Here is an 18,601-nt window from a genome sequence, read left to right on the forward strand (position 1 = left end):
TCCTCACATCAACCCTCCCTCACACCTCACCCTCCTCACACTGTCAAACCCTCCCCCCTCAACACTCAAACCTCCTCACCCGAGCCCCTCCTCACACTCAAACCCTCCTCACACTCAAACCCTCCTCACCCGAGCCCCTCCTCACACTCAAACCCTCCTCACCCGAGCCCCTCCTCACACTCAAACCCTCCTCACACTCAAACCCTCCTCACACTCAAACCCTCCTCACACTCAAACCTCCTACACACTCACCCCTCCTCACACTCAAACCCTCCTCACACTCAAACCCTCCTCACACTCAAACCCTCCTCACACTCAAACCCTCCTCACCCGAGCCCCTCATCACAGGGCTCGTGAAGGAAATGCTCGAATATTATCTGCTCATTTTGTCGGAATCTGCTGAATTAGTGGTTCTTTTTACGTCTCCACAGTGAGGTATGTTAATTACTCTGGTAATGATGGAAGATTAAATTAAGGGACTAATGAGCTTAGCCTGAAAACACCAGGGCAAGCCGACGAGCAGTCAGCTGGCAAGAGGCTGCCCTGCGCTGCCTGCCTGTGGAAGGAAGATGGCGTGTCCGTGTCATGATTCACTGGGTGCCCGTGGCACTTCCATCACAACAGCACTGCTGACAAAAGCCGGGGCCACTCACCTGCCCTCACTGACCAGGAGGAGCCTGATGAAGCCTCTGAGGAAGTAAGGAAGCCCTGAGTGAACAAGACTTGGAAATGGTGAAGGAAGAAAGGAGGCCAAGCAATCCCCTTTTTATTTCCTGTGGGGTGTGTGTGTGTGTGTGTGTGTGTGTGTGTGTCTGTCTGTCTGTCTGTCTGTCTGTCTATGTCTCTGTGTGTGTCTGTGTGTGTGTCTCTATGTGCGTCTCTGTGTGTCTCTCTATGTGTGTCTGTGTGTGTGTTTCTATGTGTGTGTCTGTGACTCTGTGTCTGTCTGTCTGTATGTCTGTCTGTGTATGTGTCTGTGTATGTGCATGTATGCATCTGTGTGGTGCACATGAGCATGGGTTTACGTGCCCAGCTGAACATCACATATCCCGCTCCATCTCCCGAAGCCTTACTCCCTAAACAGAATCTCTTACTCAGCCTGGAACTAAGCTGGTTTCCAGCAAGCCTCCTGTTTCCACCCGTCCACAACACTGAGCTTAAAGCATGCACACAATCATGCCTGGCTCTTATTTAGGGAACTTGAACCTTCATGCCAATATAGGAAGTGCTCTTGTCCACTGAGCCATGTGCCCAGCCCAATCTCCTTTTTAATGTATCAAATTTTGTGTCTATATTACAAATAGCTCATGTTACTTCACCACTAAACGGCTTAAAATGTGTTTGAAATACACTCATATCTTCATAATCTCCCCAAAGAGGCACACTGGTAGGCACAGTGACCATGGGAAACAGGACTAACACTTAGATGCCATTTGGATCCTGGACCTTCAGGTCTGAATTTTACCACTGTCAATGACCTTAGGAACATCTTTTCCTCTGAACTCACTTGCTTCCTCTTAGTCACACACACAGTAGTTTTCAGTGGAGCCAGTGACTTCTGCATCACTGGGCTTTAGAGAGGATTCAACTTTCAACACAGGCACAAAGGAATTGAAATCTGAAAAATTCTAATAAAACTAAGATTGGTTATAAAATTAAGATAGACCACTTAGCTAGCTTAGAAGGAGCCTCAGTTTCTTCACATTCAACTTTGACAAGCTAAGAGACACACCAAGGCCTGTGACTGCTCCCTAATTCCCATTGTTCAACATACAACAGACACCAAGCAGACTACCCCCAAAAAACCTGACCTGCCACCAAATACTCCCCTCTTTCAAGGTGGGAGACTACACATGTGTTTCACGTTAAGCTTAGGGAAGGCGCTCCCATGATGCTTAAATTCTAAGAAGAGCCACATGCCTAGGTGGGCGAGACCAGAGTGACCCAACCAGGGCTCAAGAAGGCAAGGGGAAGAGGCTGCCTGTCTTACCTGCCAGGGGACAGGGGACCAGCTCCCCTTCCAGCCGCGCTTCGACATCTCCTCCACTGCAGGTGTCCCCAGAAATCTTCCGATAGCTGTTACCCCACCACCACCAAAACAAGAAGTCAGAAACACAGAGGCTGCATATGGGTCATGGAGGTCCCCCAACTAAGCACATACTCCTGGCCATGAACCACAAAGTCAGAAGGACGGTGTTTAGTTGCTCTGAGTCAGTTTTGCTTGTGATTATTTAGAGTGGGAAGACCCACACAATTTAATGCACTGCTTGGGGAAACACTTAAAAATATCTCTCTTCTATAAATGCCTCTGAAGAAGCTCCCCAGCTGAGGATGCCCTCAGCCTCGCAGGAAAGCTCGCAGACTGTGTTCTCTCACTGGGGATAGGAGACTCTGCAGACACCATTAGTTTACAAACTGTCCAACCACCTGCAGTCTTTAACTTGGGGTTTGAGAATTTAGGGTGTGGGCCAAGTCACGTGACCCTCAAAGATCCCTTCTTCCTGTGGCAGGCCCTTGAGAGCCTGACTCAGCCAACTGTGCGGTACATACCCTCTCGTTCTTCTGTATGTAGAACCCACAGGACAAGGCATAGGAGGGCTGTAGGGCTTCCCCGAAAACTCAGGGTCTGGAACACAAACCTCTAAGGAGAGATCTTCACTCATCTTGAAGCCAAAGTCACTGAAAAGGCAAGTGGAGTTCATTTAGACCATGGATATATACCCTTCAGGCGCTTTAGAACCAATCCTGCCACCTCTATACTCCGTCTAGTTCTTAGATGTTATAGGCTACTCAACAGGCCCTTTAAAGAGCAAGCACTTTGTTATACTAAGCTGCATCTGCATAAAAAAAAAACCTTATATAAGAGCCCATCCAAAGAGCCACTGCTACATACCCTAAGCAGACAAAAAGGATGCAAGCCATCATGCCAAAGAAAAATCTCATCTACATTCAGCAGCCTATCCAGACTCAGGGCCTGTTTGTTCTTGGTTAAAAGGGAACATAGGGCTGAAGCCATAGCTCTGTTGGTAAAGTGCTTGCCTAGCACACACAAGGCCTTGGGTTCAATACCAGCACTAGATGTGAGGGCACAACCTGGGAAGTAGAGGCAAGACAATCAGAAGTTGATTTGAAGCAGACTTGAAGCCAGTCTGGAATCTAAGACTCTATTCCAGGTAAATAAATAAAATGAAGACAGGGTGACAGCAAGTAAAAGCTCCTGAACACAAGCTGGGTGCTGTGTAACATGCAGGCCACAGTGGTGACTATCTGTAATCCCAGCACTCATACCACAAAAAGGAGGGAGCCAGGAGAATTGGTTACAAGCTTAGAGCCAGCCCGGCATACACTGTGCAGAGTCAAGAGACTCTGCCTCTGAACCAAAGTAGGAGAGAACCAGCTCCCAGAAGTTGTCTTCTGACTTCCCACATATGTGCCATCACAGGTGCACAACACACACACACACACACACACACACACACACACACACACACACACACACACACACACGCTGGTTTAGCCAATATTTAAAGACCTTGATACTTCCTCCTTGGCTCACTGGAAGAATTAAAAGAAGAATTTAAAAAGAAAAACCTTTAAAAAAAAATTTTTTTTTGAAGTGCTGGGGATCAAACTCAGGACCTTGTCTGTGCCAGGCAAGTGATCTACAACTTCCTAGCCTTAAAAATCATTGTGATTAAGAATTCGATGTCACTTGAGACTGTCTAAATCACGCCGGGCGATGGTGGTGCACACCTTTAATCGGGAGGCAGAGCCAGGCAGATCTCTGTGAGTTCAAGGCCTGCCTGGTCTCCAAAGCGAATTCCAGGAAAGGCACAAAGCTACACAGAGAAACCCTGTCTGAAAAAAACAAACAAACAAACAAACAAACAAAATCACCTGGATGTCTTACCCTGAACTTTGGGAGATGACAGTTTAGTTCATCCTGTGATCTGGAGGCCATATCAGCCAAACTCACAGCCTGGTGGGTGAAGCAGGCAAATGCTAGCTGAATTCTAAGTCTCCCGCTATCTCCATGGCTTCTCCAGTCTATACTCCCCACTTGGAGAGTAAGGCAGTTAGCTGTACTGTTTTCCAAGGCTTGATTCAAGCTACTGGTTCTTTGCGTCATAGGAATTTTATATTCACGAGCTTGACCCCAAAAACTTCATTTCCCAACATAGTCAATGTTGAGTTCATCAACATTTATTAAATATTTCTTAGATTAAAAGTACAACCAAATTACAGGGCCAAGTAGTCTGCATTGTAAATCCACTCCTAGTGATCTGTGGAGAACCGCTGCAAGGACAGTGATTTTATCACTCTCTCTCTTTCAGTCCATCCATTTGTTACTGAATGGCTACTCTGTGAGGACCTGAGCTGGAATATTAGGGCATTGCTTGTTTGCCTCCCTAGCAAAACAGGTTTCCTGGTCTGTGGGTCATAACATCTTCCTACTCTCCCACAAACAATGAAAGACTGCAAAAAACATCGCATGTTTAAAAGTAACTGTCCCATAAAAACTCTGTTTTAGGGCTGGAGAGATGGCTCAGAGGTTAAGAGCACTGACTGCTCTTCCTGAGGACCTGAGTTCAATTCCCAGCAACCACATGGTGGTTCACAACCATCTATAATGAGGTCTGGTGCCCTCTTCTGGCGAGTGTATACATAATTAATAAATAAATAAATATTTAAAAAAAAACAAAACTCTGTTTTAATTACATGTGCAGCAAACGTGGATCTGCATATACACATATGTGTGGACAATGGGTTACAACATGAACTCTATTGCTTACTAAGGGTTGCACCTAAGAATTTGAAAGCTGTGTGTTGTGTCCTGGCAATGTGGAGAAATAAAGAAACCACTCTTGAAATCAGAGAACATGTCCACCAATAGTTTGGTGTCCTGCTATGGTCTGAAAGGGCTATCAGAATTCACCTGGCTTGCAAACACAATGGTCCACCAGTGGCTCGACCCATGGACAGATATCACCACAGCTGGCATGTCCTCATCTCATCTCTCATGATGTCTTGGGACCATTTCCTCTCTCAATACCACAGTCCAATCCGTGGAATATTCTCCAGACTCATATGACCAGAATGGCCCCTTTCTGGAAGCCACAGCAAAGAGAGGGAGGCTGACATCAATGGGCCCTTCAGCATTTCTGCAGTGCAGGGGCGGGCACAGAGGTGGCTCTCCTGGTCTGTAATAAAGGCTCATCATCCAGCAGAAGTAAGTGCCAAGAAAGGTCTAGCAAACCAGCAGCAGCCCAGCCAGTTTTCCTGGAAGATTGAGCTTTGGCTTGTTTTGTGGGAGAGAACTTTGATATTTCTTTTTCAAAAAGCAAAACAGCAACCAGGAGTGAAGAAAGCAAACGCTTTGCTTCACTTCCTCAAGTAATGTTTTACTTAATCATAATTTTATTTCTTGGTACAGGCACCCTTCGTGTCTGGAGGAAGCTAGCTCCAAAATACCCTATGGACTCCAGATGCAGGTGGCACCCCTGTTGAAACCTGAAATAGGAATGAACACAAAGGAGTAGGTCTAGCACCTGGAGCCTGCTTGAACCCCTGGGGCAGCATTTGCATTTTATCAAGACCCACATGTTCTTGGCCAAATATAGTTGGCTGTTTTTATGAAACCAGGGTTTTCTGGATCACAACCAGATCCCTTCATCAAGGATGTCTTTCCTTCATCTGTAGGTACTACCAGAGGCATAGCTGAGCAGCATCTGTGGAACCATATGGCTTACAAAGCCTAGAACATTCATCATGGGGCCCTCTTCCAACCTCTGGTCTAGCACATACCAGAGGGCTCTGGCTTTGGCTGGCCAAGTACAATGATGCCACAGGGTAAAACATAGTGCCTCAACCACCATGGAAACAAACACTCTGAGTAGGCTGCAAGCCCATGCTCTAGCCGCACCTGACAGAAGAGACTGGATACTATGCACTCAACAGCAGGGGCCATCTACAGCTAAGCTCTGCTCAGCTCAACTCTCCCTAAAGGCCTTCGACGCTCCTCCTGCCTACAGAATGATGTCCCTCTCCTGCAGGTCGCCACTTCTTCCCCCTGCCTGTCATCTTTTCCACCTCATCTCCACTCACTGACTCCACCTCCACACACCCGACCCAGTCATCCGAAACAGACTGACAGTCACAGGCACTTTCTGGCCCCCACATCACCACACTGCCACTGCACGGCCTGATGCTGCCCTGTCCACGTAGCTTGATGCTTCCCTAAAGCCCAGCTCAACATCTCCAGACATCCCGATTTTCCTGCTGCAAATTGCAGCCTTCTCTTTCCTTCCACACTAAATCGCTCTAAGGTGGCTTCTCACCACCGGACATAGTGACTCGTACAGATGTCATTTCCATTTAACAATTCCCAGACATGCCTCGGATAGTGTCCTCAAGCAATAATAAATGAGGCAAAAATGATATATACAAACACCACCACCACCCCCATTTCAGATAAGAAAATAAGTCCTCTCTGGCAAAGGAGATCTATATAGAAAACAAGTTCCCCAAAATGGGACTTTCAGTGCGTGTATTCCCTTTAGGGATCCTCCTAGAAACAAACCCTGACTAAGAGTCCCTACAGAAATGACTGGCTGAAGGTTTGGGAAGCCACACCTCTACGGAACTGCACTGCTGTAGAATTAGAAGACAACGTAGGCAAAAAGTGCCTCACACAGCTCCACGCTCAGAAAGCACGCTCAAGGAACGCTGCTCCCTTCCTCGGAGAAAGAGAGCGCGCTCTCCCTCTTTTGGCCTCACACTGCAGCACAGAGACACACAACTCAAGGTTCCGGCCACGGAGGAGGAACACACCATTCATAGTCCTGCCGGGAGCAGGAGCAGTTAGACACGACCACCGGCCGGTCGAAGTCCTCCCCGTTAAAGCACGACGCGTGGGGCGTCCTCCTTTTGAAGACTGTCTTGTGTCCTAGCAAACACTCATTTCCCCGCTCATCAGAGGGGGACCACAGCTTGTAGTCATTTTCGGTGCAGGGAACCCCTGAGAACAGAAAAGGGCAGAGCATAGCATCAGATCCAGGCTGTGCAGGGCTTCCCGTCCCCCCACCATTCAGCCCTCTACTTCTGGTGTCTCTGTGGCCACCCAGCAAGTACAGAGCTCAAAGCTACCCATTTCTGGTCACCGTGTGCTGAGGGCGGGCAGCAGCCCCAAGAATGAAGGCAACACCACTATCACAGAGGTGCTCCTCTGAGAAGGCTGTGAGGATGCAAGTCACATCCGACACTATCCAAACTTCTGAAGCATAAAGTGTGAGGCACTTGATGGGGGGACGGGTAATTGCTATTTATTTTGGTTGATTTGTGCACTGTGTGTGTGTGTGGGGGGGGGTGTTCTGGGGGTTATTTAAACCTATCTATTCTGTGTATGTGTGCCCTGGTGTACATGTGGAGGTCAGAGGACAACCCTGTGGAGTTAGTCCTCTCCTTCCACCTTTCCATGGGCTCCCAGGATTGAACTCAGGTCCTCAGGCTTGCACAGCAAGCACAGTTGCCTGCTGAACCATCTCACTGGCCCAGAGTTTTGGGTGGCTTGCGGGGTTACTTGCAGGTTTTATGAAACAGAGGCTCTATCTAGAGAGTTTGGGTAAACTGCAAACTCCTGATCCCCATGCCTCGACCTCCCTAGTCCTGGAATTCTGGAATATACCAACACTTAGTCAAGTTTATAATAGGTGCCAGGGTGAGGGTGGGGCTGAGCTCCCTCCTAGGGAAATGGGACACTTTGATAGGTGATGTAGGGGTACTACTGACCCATCCTGCTTCCTTAGAAGGAAGGCGCATCTGGTAGCATGGGCTGCGAGCACTGAAGAATGTGTTTGCCCTACTTGATGGTACAGATCTTTATGTAGAGAAACCGGGAATGACAAGATAACAACTTCACACTTATTCTACCAGCCCACATCCATTTAAAATGTCAGTCGTGTGCCTATGGGAGTTCTATGCTTATGTCTAGATTGGTGCCTCATATCTTTTTTATACATGTGTCGGGTTAAATATTACCCAAAGCTGATGCATACCTGTCAATACATTGCCATTCGAATTAGCTAGGAATTATTAAAAACCCTACCGTCTGTGAGGCAATAAAGAAACTCAGTAGGTGAAATAAAAATGTGCACAGGAAAAGTCCGTGTTTTGAAGAGCCTTATAACTAGGTGAAGGAACATGGTACAAGATTGCAGGCACAGATATATAACTCAAGATGTGATGGATACACTTATTTCGGAGCATAAAAAAGAGAGGCATCTTCTGATTGAGATGCTATCAGCACAGGAGCTAGATCCTGAGGCTGAGGCTGAACAGCAGGAAGAAGACACAGGAGGCTTTCTGGATAGCTAGGGTAATATCAGCTAAGTAGAGGTGAGGAAGGACAGAGGTCGATGAGGCCATATGAAAGAGCTTCTGTCCATCAGTCCTCCCTGCTTAAGGATCTCGTGGGTACCAGCAGATCTAACTAGACTCCAGTCAGCCATCAAAGGACCCTGAATCAAACCAGTGCTATTGTACATCTTGAATGCTCCTGAAGACTTGGGTGTCAGTCCCTGGCCCATTGCACTATGGGTAAGTGGTGGGACTTATAGGAAATGAGGCCTAGAGGAGAGAAGTAAGGCCATCAGAAGTGTGATCTTAATGAATGCATTGGCATCCCAGCCTCTTCCTCTTCTCCTCTCTCTTCCTTTGCTTCTGGACACAATGAGACAAGAAGACTTCTCCTATCATAGCTCCTAGTACAGCCTAAAGTGAAAATGTCAAAGAACTATGGACCAAAACCACAAGCCAAAACAATGTTTTCTGCCTTTTCCCTGATAGAGAGCTAATATAGACATACCCACTGAATAGGTCCTCTAGTTTGGAAAACATTTCCATCCATCCATCCATACTTTTAACAGATACATATTGAGACATACTACATGCCAGGTACTGCACAAGGAAATCAAGACACAGAATCATGAACAGTCCCTTGGAACTGGATAAACCAGCAAGCACCTGTGCCCTGTGCCTTTCACTCACTCACTTGGGCACAACACCCCTAGTGAATCACAAACTGAAGATACTGTATCTACGCTGCTGCTCTGTACACTCCCAATAGTCAGTCGTTATGTCTGTGACCAGGGTCCGAGAGACAATGAATGCCTTACCTAATGCGTCAGTGGCATTGACCTGCAGGATGAGCCAGCTGTGGACATTCTCCTTATTTGAGCCAAAGATGGTGAAGACGGTACTTTTCTCTCCAGGTTCTGTGAGAAGACCATACACAAACACAGGCTTCTCGGAGAAGACAAATGTCTTCCAGGTCTCCCCTTCATTGGTGCTGAACCTGCCCAACACAAGCAAAAGGAGGCTTGAGGTTACATTCCTGGAAGGCAGGCCTCAGTTTCCACACACAAATAAGTGTTAGGGACAAATTCTGTCACTTAAAAAGAATACAAGAACCGGTGTGTCACTCGGTGCTGGGTTCAATCTCCAATACGCCCCCTCTAAAAAAAAAAAAAGACACAGGAACTAGCTGATAGGACTGTGAACAGCCAGATTTAGGAAAATTTTAGCACAGAAGAGAAAGAAGATGGTAACATGACATAGTGAATAAAAATATGGCACGTATCTCTACCAATGCTGAGAGACAGACAGACAGACAAACAGGCAGAGAGAGAGAGAGAGAGAGAGAGAGAGAGAGAGAGAGAGAGAGAAAGAGAGAGAGAGGAGAGAAGGAGGGAAATAGGGAGGGGAGGGGAGGGGAAGAAAGATATTTTTTTCTTATATTGGTACATCCCCTAATATTATTAAAAAGTAACAACAGAATGTATAGTGTTATTCTTCTGTAATCACCACTGGGATAATCAAATCAGACAAGGATCATCACTGGATGCTAAAATCACAGTGTGGAATTTCAGGGAACTAGGATGCCCATGTGGTCTAAAGAGATCAACCCACAAACTAACCATTCATTGCTGGGGAAAATGCAACTTCACGGGAAGCGATGAGCCACTCCCTTACCCACACTCAGCACCACCAACAGTGGCCATCAGATACCACACGCATCCTTATTCGGCCCAACCTCTCGGTGACATTCAATGCAACAGAGCAAATCTAGGATGTGGGACAGCGGTGATGACAACACTTTTATACACTTAGATACACATCTACCGGGGCTGAGTAGACGGCACAGTGGGGAAAAGCACTCCACATGCAAATATAACGATCTCAGTTCAGATCCCCCCAAACTCACGGAAAGCTGGACACACAGTAGCACGCTTCTGTAATCCCAGCCTCCTACAGCAACTTAGGAGGTGGAGACAAGAGAATCCCAGGAAGCTTGTGGGCCAGCTAGCCTAGTGAACAAGGAGACGCCGCTTCTAACAAGGTGAAAGGTGAGGACCAACTCCAGAGCGTATCTTCTGACCTCCACACATGCTGTGACATGCATGCACCACTTACATATGACTACCCACGCATGCACGCACACACACTGACACAGATACACACACACACACACACACACACACACACACACACACACACGATCAATTTTTTTCTAAATTTTCAATATGATCAAAGCCAAGCAAATAAAACAGCAGAGAGGGCTTGTCACAAGGCAGTGTGTAAATCCAGCCTAGGGTGTCGTTGTACAACGACTGAACCCTGAAGCCATCATCATTAGCAATCCTAGACAACTGAGCAAATAGCCACTGAGAGATATTTAGTCCGTCTCAGTTTTCTTAAATGTGATCAAATAGGAAAACGTCTTTACTGATCGGAGATGTTTATGTACACAGTAAGCTGTGACAGGACTGGTGTCTGTAACTGCTCTTCAAGTGATTCAAGCTCAAAGATAATGGAGAAGACAGATAAATACACAGATAAAGGAAGCTAAGCAAGCTGGCATTTAGTAAAGATCACCAGAGTATTCTTTACATTGTTCCCAGCATTTGCAAAAAATTTTTTAAAAAGGCAGTAGGAAAACAGGTACTGAGTCAGAAAAAGACAAGATCACAAATTGAAAAAAAAAAAAAAACACTTGGTAATTACACTACTTTCAAACAGTCTCACAGAGGATAGGGTATCATTCAGGAGCCCAGAACCCTCGCCCCAAACTTTAAATGTCTTTTGTTAGTCAATGAGCTGTGATAACCACTGGATTCAAGTTTTCTTTAGAACCCAGGGGCTACCAGGTTTCCACAAAATTCTAATCACATACACACCTTTTTCTTTCACTTTTCCTAGAATTTAGGGATTTCAGTTTTACTCCCTCAGGACCCCAGAATTTGACACGAATCTTTTGACAACCTCACTTATTCCCAACACCTCCTCTCATATTGAGATTTGTGAACTGATCTCTCTACACCAAGTGATGGGGTCTGCAGCCCCCCGGGTCACTGGGGACTAAGTGTTCCCCCATTCAGCACAGGTCATATGTGAGAGTAAACTCTCATCCAGCTGTCATGTTGGAGTTTAAGTGAGGTTTAATCAGATATGGTTAAGTCATTCATCACTTGCATTTTTACTAATGTTAAGAGCTGCAGGCTCAGTACCACTACTAAAGCTACCTTCAGTCTGGTACCATTAATCAGACACATTTGGAGTGCTCCACCTGTTCGATGATGGCACAGGAAGTCCATGTATTATTTTAACATGGCCAAGTTAATTCCATTTAAGAGTTCTTCCAACCAAAGACAACCCTAAGAAATGAACCATTTCTTTATAGATTCCCAGAAGATGCAGACAGTAAGTCATGAAGGAGACAAATCAGCAGGTGTGTGGCCAAGCACAACCATGTCTTCAACATGGCATTTTTCAGGATGTTGAAGAAAGGGAGGTCATCTAACGACAGCAACAGCTAAGGGAACATCTAGGTCAGACTGATCGCAACATTCTGATACCAAAGACAGGGTTTACCAGTGAAATTAAAATGACAACAGGCAAGGAAAAAAATTACAGACGTCTTTTCTTCCCTTTTTTCTTCTCTCTCTCTCTCTCTCTCTCTCTCTCTCTCTCTCTCTCTCTGTCTCTCTGTGTGTGTGTGTGTGTGTGTGTGTGTGTGTGTGTGTGTAGAGCTGAATATACACATGTGTATATGTGTGGAGGCAAGAGGTCAACGTGAAGTTGTCATGTGTCTTCCTCACTGGCCACCTTATTTTTTGACACAGGGACACTTTCTTACTGACCCTGGAGCTCACCAACTGGCTAGCCTAGCTGTCTAATGAGATCATCCTCTACCTCTGCCCTGCTCCAGAGGGCTGAAGTTACAGGTGTGCACCACCATGTCTGCCACTTTACATGGATGCTGGGGATCCAAATTCAGGTCTTCGTACTTATATAACAACCACTATATCCACTGAGCCGTCTCCCAAGCCCCTGTCTTTACATTTTTAAGTTACAAATGATTATGCAGCATCTCGATCCCTATTCTACTTATTAATGAAGAACACAAACTGTTTGGGAAAAAATTTAGCACATGGCTAAAATCTCCCAAGAGGGTAGGAACGTCAGATATACATCAATATAAAATAAAACTTGTAACTACACACTTTAAAGGGATAAGCAAAGGTAATTACTAAACACATGATATTATCATGTGGTTGACAGAAAGAGCCAGATCACTTTGCCCCCAGTGACTGCAGAGCCCATCACTTGGTTTAGCCTCCAGGTGTAGAGAGATCAGTTCACAAATCTCAATATGAGAAGAGGTGTTGGGATTGAGAGAGGTTGTCAAAAGATTCAAATTTTTGAGTCCTGGGGGAGTAAAACTGAAGTCCCTAAATTCTAGGAAAAGTGAAAGAAAAAGATTTGTAAGTAATTAACATGTAATTGCATGTATGTAATTGTATATAGTTAACATGTTCAATCAAGATGAAAAGAGACATATCATCATGATCAAAAGATTTATGAGAAGATTTAACAGAAGTCAACTTCCCAGAAGTTCACTACTGCCATGACACTGGACAGCTAAAAGTCTATTGGAAGAGAAGCCAGGTAGTTTAAGAGTCAGGACTCATGATTCAAACTACCAAAATACCTAGTAGATTGCTGTCCGTGGGCTGGAAGGCCAGAGGCTGGTGGGTCGGTGGGCCAGAGGGGCAGAAGACTGGGTGGTGGTGGTAGTGGACTGGTTGGAAGGCTAGTTAACTTCTGTAGAGGATTATAAAGTAACAAGATCATTGTTCTCACGGCCAATAGTATAAACAAAAAAGATTTTACAAAGAATTTGTATTTCTAAAGGAAAAGGAACAAAAATAACACCTACTAGGGAACAAGGAGAGATCAAGAGAAAACAACCAGAGTCCTTTTCAATAATTCTGCAAGAGTCCGGCAGAACAAACCCTAAAGACGGAAGAGGAACACTCTGTCTACCCAAAGAAAAGGCAGGCTGGGCGGTGGTGGCACATGCCTTTAATCCCAGCACATGGGAGGCAGAGGCAGGCTGAGCTCTGAGTTCTCTGAGTTCGAGGCCAGCTTGGTCTCAGGTCAAGCCCAGGACAGGCTCTGAAGCTACAGAGAGAAACCCTGTCTCAAAACACCAAAATAAAAAAATAAAAAATAGCAGAAGAAAAGGAAGTTTTGAGAAGGATTATAAAAGCACTTAGGCAGAAGGAAGCCGCAGTTTCTAGTCACAACCAGCAAACCCATTTCCTTTCCTCCTGATTCTTCTTGATTTGAACAAAAGAATTGTTATCAGTTACTGATCTTGTTGCTATGACAAAGCAACACTGAACAGAAGCAGCCTAAGGGTGGGTTTGTTGTGGCTCACAGTCTGAAGGGAGAACCTGGGGGCATCTGGTCACATTGCATCAACATGGAGCAATGAACATGGGCCTCAGCTCACTTTCTCCTCTTCATTCAGTCCAAGACACTAGCCAAAGAACTGGTACCTCCCACATCAATTAACCTAATTGAGCTAATCCCTCTTACATGCTCAGAGATTTGTTTCCATGGTGATTCCAAATCCCATCAAGTTAATATTAAAACCAACCATAACAAGGATGATGATGTGAGAACAATATTTTTTTAAGGAGATTTGTGTGGACCACACAGATAACATTCATTCATTGCTAGTGGAATAATCCAAAGTGTGCTGATATAAATTTCATCACAAACCAAAATAAGATTTCAATTTCTCACAGAGCTCCATACTCTGGTCAGCAGTTTAGACAGGGAACTTGAATATGACTCTATAGGATCTGCAAAGGGTCAGTTGTACAAATACATTTTTTTAAATGCTAAAATTAAATTCAAACACTTTCAGGCATCCAAAGAATAAGCAAAAAGGGAAAATTAACTTACACATGAAGTTCTCAAGACTTACCTGTTCTAATATAGGATAGGAGACACTTAGACATCTGTCCTTTAATGAGATCTGGAAGTGTAGTTGACCTGAATTTGGCTACTGACAAAAGTGATATGGTGAACAAATCCTAAAAATAAAATGCTGGGCGAGGGGGGAGAGGTCAGCAGTTAACGATCATGACATCCAAGCAAGAGGATCCAGAGAATCCATGCCAATAGCATGTTGGTATGGTGTCCCTCCTGTAACCCTAACCTCAGAATGTGGAGAAATGGGATCCATGGGGCAAAATGGCTAAGGAAATAAGCTGTATCAGCAAGCTCTGAGCTGGGCTGAGAGACCTTGCCTCAAAGAACTAAGTAAAATCGCAAAGAAAATTCCTAATATTGACCTTGAGCCTTCACATGCACACAGGTTCACATATGGCTGCATAGAAACACAATTCACACATGTGAAAACACATACACATATATCATATTAAAAAATGAATAGATGCAACTCTGAAAACTAGCCTTATGGCAATAATAAGCCATCGACTGCATGTAACAGGCAGGAGGGATAGAGTGAAGCACCGAAGGGAGGTGCCTGCATGGGCACCTTTGCGGTAGTGGAAAGCATTTTGATATGAGTCACTAACAAGTGATTAAGATCCAAAGATACTCTGGTATATAAATGGTTTCTCAATAAACAAAAATGTAAGTGAGAGTCACCAGTTTTAAAGTGCCAGGAATGTTGGTGCACATCTGTCATCTGAGCACTGGAAAGGCTGAGGCAGGAGGATCTCAAGTTGGAGGACAGCCTGGGTTACACATCAAGAAACAGTATCAAAAAAAAGTGTAAATTTGGTTTTAATGTGGGTTTTTTGTTTTGTTTTGTTTTAGAAAGTGTTCAGAATCAGTAGGTATTAATCCTTCTGCATGGTTCACACTATGGAAGTCAGATCTGAGACCCACATCTTAATGTAATGATATCATAAGGTAGATGGAGAGAAAAGTTTATGTGAAGACTCAGAGTCCAACAGTAGACAGGAAAGGAAATGGGGGTGTTCCCATAGGATGAGAGATACTCAGGATTACAAAGGTGGGGTCCTCAAATGGCTGAGGTTTTCAGATAAAAGGAAGTGTCTGTCATGTGATTCCAGGGGACAGAACCCAAACCCATGGGATGGCATCTGGAGTGCAAAGAACTCAAACTTTCTCTCACCAGAGAACTATGCTCACAAATGAACAAATGAATGCATGAACAAATGAATGAGTGAATGAGCAAAGGAATGAATCAAACTGTCCCAGAAGGAAATGGCAAGTTCCCCATTGCCACAGTGGTTCAAAGACTGGAAGATTCTCCATCACAGGTGACAGAAGGCAGAACCACATGATGCAGCACCATCAGATTACTGCTAGACTCCACCTTGGAACTTGAACCAGCCACCTGGTTCACTCTGACCAAATCTGCCATCATGGCATGGCTCTGTCCTGCTCCTTCTATGCCTCTGTTTTCTGTGAGTGGTGCAATTACCTTCCAGTTAATCAGAAAGCATGTCCTTTTCTCCCAGGATGAGTCCTCAAACCCATGAGCCTTCACTCACAATCTTCTCTGAAATACATTTACCCTCTTCATTCTTCCAAAGAAAGCCATGCCATTCCTCCAGTTCAAGGCCTCAAAGACAAACTTTCACTCTTACCCAACTAGAAACCCTTCAAGCTACAGTTCCAACCTACAGGGCAAGATATGCCCATTGGTGCATAAAGGGCATGACTCTTAGGAGAGGAACCGGTTGCCTTCTGGTTAGGCACCAGGCCACTTCCACAGGAGGGGTTCCTGCCTGGTACTATAAACATGGTCAAATATGGATGGAAATCCAAGGCCCTAGAAGGAAGCCTGCTATTGTTGCCTTGCTAAATGGACATGATGTCAAACTGCTCTATAAATATTGATGCTTATATCCATAGGTTAGTGCTGCTCTCAGCCTTGGGCAGAGAAGCTTCTCTTCGCTGTGGGCAACAATCAATGTAATGACTAATAAGTCGTCAGAGCGCTGAGAGTGCCCAGCATCTCTATCCCCTGCTCTGAGGTCCAGGGAACACTACCAATAGTAAAAGAATGTAGGGGCCAGAGATGATGAGGACTGATGTGAAAGCTACCTTCTAGACATACTCGGCCGTTTCACTTGAACTCCACACTGCTGTGGTTACCTTTTCTGTCAACATCTCATCACAAGTGAGGGTGGGACTAGTGAGGCCCCACCCCTCCTGAAAGAGCTACTGGCAGTTAATGTCAGTTTTATCGTTAGTGGTGTCATCACTACTGGGCTGCCCATTCTCTAGCAGATAACCCCCACACCTATGTTCCTGTCATCAACTTTAACGGAACTCAGAAAGAAAAAAAAAAAAAAGCAAAGAAACAAAAAGACATATAAACAGGAGAATAATTTGTTGGAAAGAACAATTTAGTGGGAGTGGGAGGGGCTGAGAGTGTAATGGGGATAAAACTGGTCAAGTGTCATTACATATGTATGTGTACATATATATGAAATTGTCAAAAAATAATGATAATAAAAACCTTATTTTAAAAAGTCTGTTCAGTGAGAGTGAGGGAAGGCCCAAGGGACTGGTGCTTGCCTAATGCCCACCTCAAAGCTCATTTCTCATCACTACACCTCCCAATACATACTCTGCTCACACAGAGGCTGGAGGGATCACAGATTCACACTACCTTTGCTCAAGTTGTATCTCTCTTTCTTACGTGTATGTGTGAATGTGTGCCAGGTGTGCAAGGGCACCACCACACCCCTGCACCCCCCACCAAAGCTAGATGAAGGTGTCAGATCCCCTGGAGCTGGAGTTGTAGGCAGTTGTGAGCCACCTGATCCCAATGCTGGGAACTGAACCCCGGGTCTTCTGGAAGAGCAGCAAGTGCTCTTAACTGCTGAGCCATCTCTCCAGCCCCCTAAGCTCTTTCTAACACTGAGACTGTATACCAACCTCACTTTTTAGCTCACCTCAAGTTTCATCTCCTCTGAGAAGCCTTTCCCAACCACCCAGTGGTTCTCTGCTTTACTCCAGCTCAGACTAGGCCCTACATCAGATGTCACACCTTCCCCTACTGTGTTTACATGACCAGATCTGTGTCTTCTATACCAAGGTTCATCAATAATAAAACCTCCACCCACCTCCCTGTCTCTGCACCCCACACCTCTTCTACCACTAGAAAGAAGAAGAGTCAACATCTGCTGCAGGAAATTAAACAACCCACACCAAATTTTCTTTTTCTTTTTCTTTTTTTTCTTTTTTTTTTTTTGAGCCTGTCCCAGCTTTGTAACAGTTAAAAAGTGACCCGGGCATCTGTTACACAGGCCGTGGGAGCAGGGGGAAAAGGTGAGAATGAGGTGGGGGTGGGTCTCTGCAGCTGCACCACAGCAGTACTATTCAGCCATCAGTTTAGAAGCCAGAGGAAGAGGCCACTGCAGCTTCCTAGGCTCCGCAGCCATGAGGCTGCCTCCTGAACGAAGGCCCAGAAAAGTCAGCTACACTGCTGCACGTAGCCTCTGCAGAGGTTTGGGGGATTCCCAGAGGGAAGCCCTGTGAAACTGGAGATCTCCTCACAGAAAAGATGCTCTGGGCAAGTCCAAAATATTAATAACTATCAACATCTCATCACACTGACAGGTGAACGGCCAAGACAAAAACAGAAATCGATCTCATCCCTCAGGATCCAGCTGACAAACTTGTGCTTGGATCTTCTCTGGTTGGGGGTACAAAATCCAACAGCCCGTTCTCTGCATGAGGCTGCACATCCTTAAGAAGCAGAAACCGCTCCTTGGTATGCTGCAGGCAAGTTCCTGGGGAAGCATGGTGAAGGGATGCCTAAGTGAATCCCCAGTCCCTGGAATCTCACTTGCTCCCTTCAGACACACAGACATGATAGCCAAGCAAAGCGGTCCACTTCCTGCTCTCCATTTCAATTAACACCAACAAAAGCAAGCGTCTCGATGGAGAAGCCAGGCCCGAGAAAGTAGTAAATGAGCCACCCAGAAGTAGGACAACAAGTACCCCCAAAGCCGTCTTTCTGTCTTTAACCAGTGTTCCTATCTCCACTGCCTCTGCCCTCTGACTGGAGCGCCAGACTCCATGCCACTCCATTACAACTAAAGGGGAGCATGTTTAAAGGTGAGGGACCACATCCTATTCATCTTCAGATACACGCGCCTCCTTTCCTCAATTCAAAACGAGCCCCTCCTCCCAGGCTCCCTCCAATTGATTCAGATATTCACCCATGGGCACAGGCAGA

General features: G+C 45.5%; 1 protein-coding gene across 1 annotated transcript in view; it reads right to left on the reverse strand.

Annotated features, from left to right (window-relative positions):
* Positions 1 to 18,601, reverse strand: part of Sorl1 (sortilin related receptor 1) — a 169,373-nt gene that overhangs the window by 78,386 nt on the left and 72,386 nt on the right. The window contains exons 13-16 of the mRNA XM_036191798.1: positions 9,174 to 9,352; positions 6,832 to 7,018; positions 2,551 to 2,679; positions 1,991 to 2,076 (exon numbers count right to left, since the gene is read on the reverse strand). Of these exons, the coding sequence (XP_036047691.1) occupies positions 1,991 to 2,076; positions 2,551 to 2,679; positions 6,832 to 7,018; positions 9,174 to 9,352 (581 nt within the window). The remainder of the gene's footprint in view (positions 1 to 1,990; positions 2,077 to 2,550; positions 2,680 to 6,831; positions 7,019 to 9,173; positions 9,353 to 18,601) is intronic.

The sequence above is a fragment of the Onychomys torridus genome, chromosome 7 (assembly GCF_903995425.1).
Source record: "Onychomys torridus chromosome 7, mOncTor1.1, whole genome shotgun sequence".
Taxonomy (NCBI): Eukaryota; Metazoa; Chordata; class Mammalia; order Rodentia; family Cricetidae; genus Onychomys; species Onychomys torridus.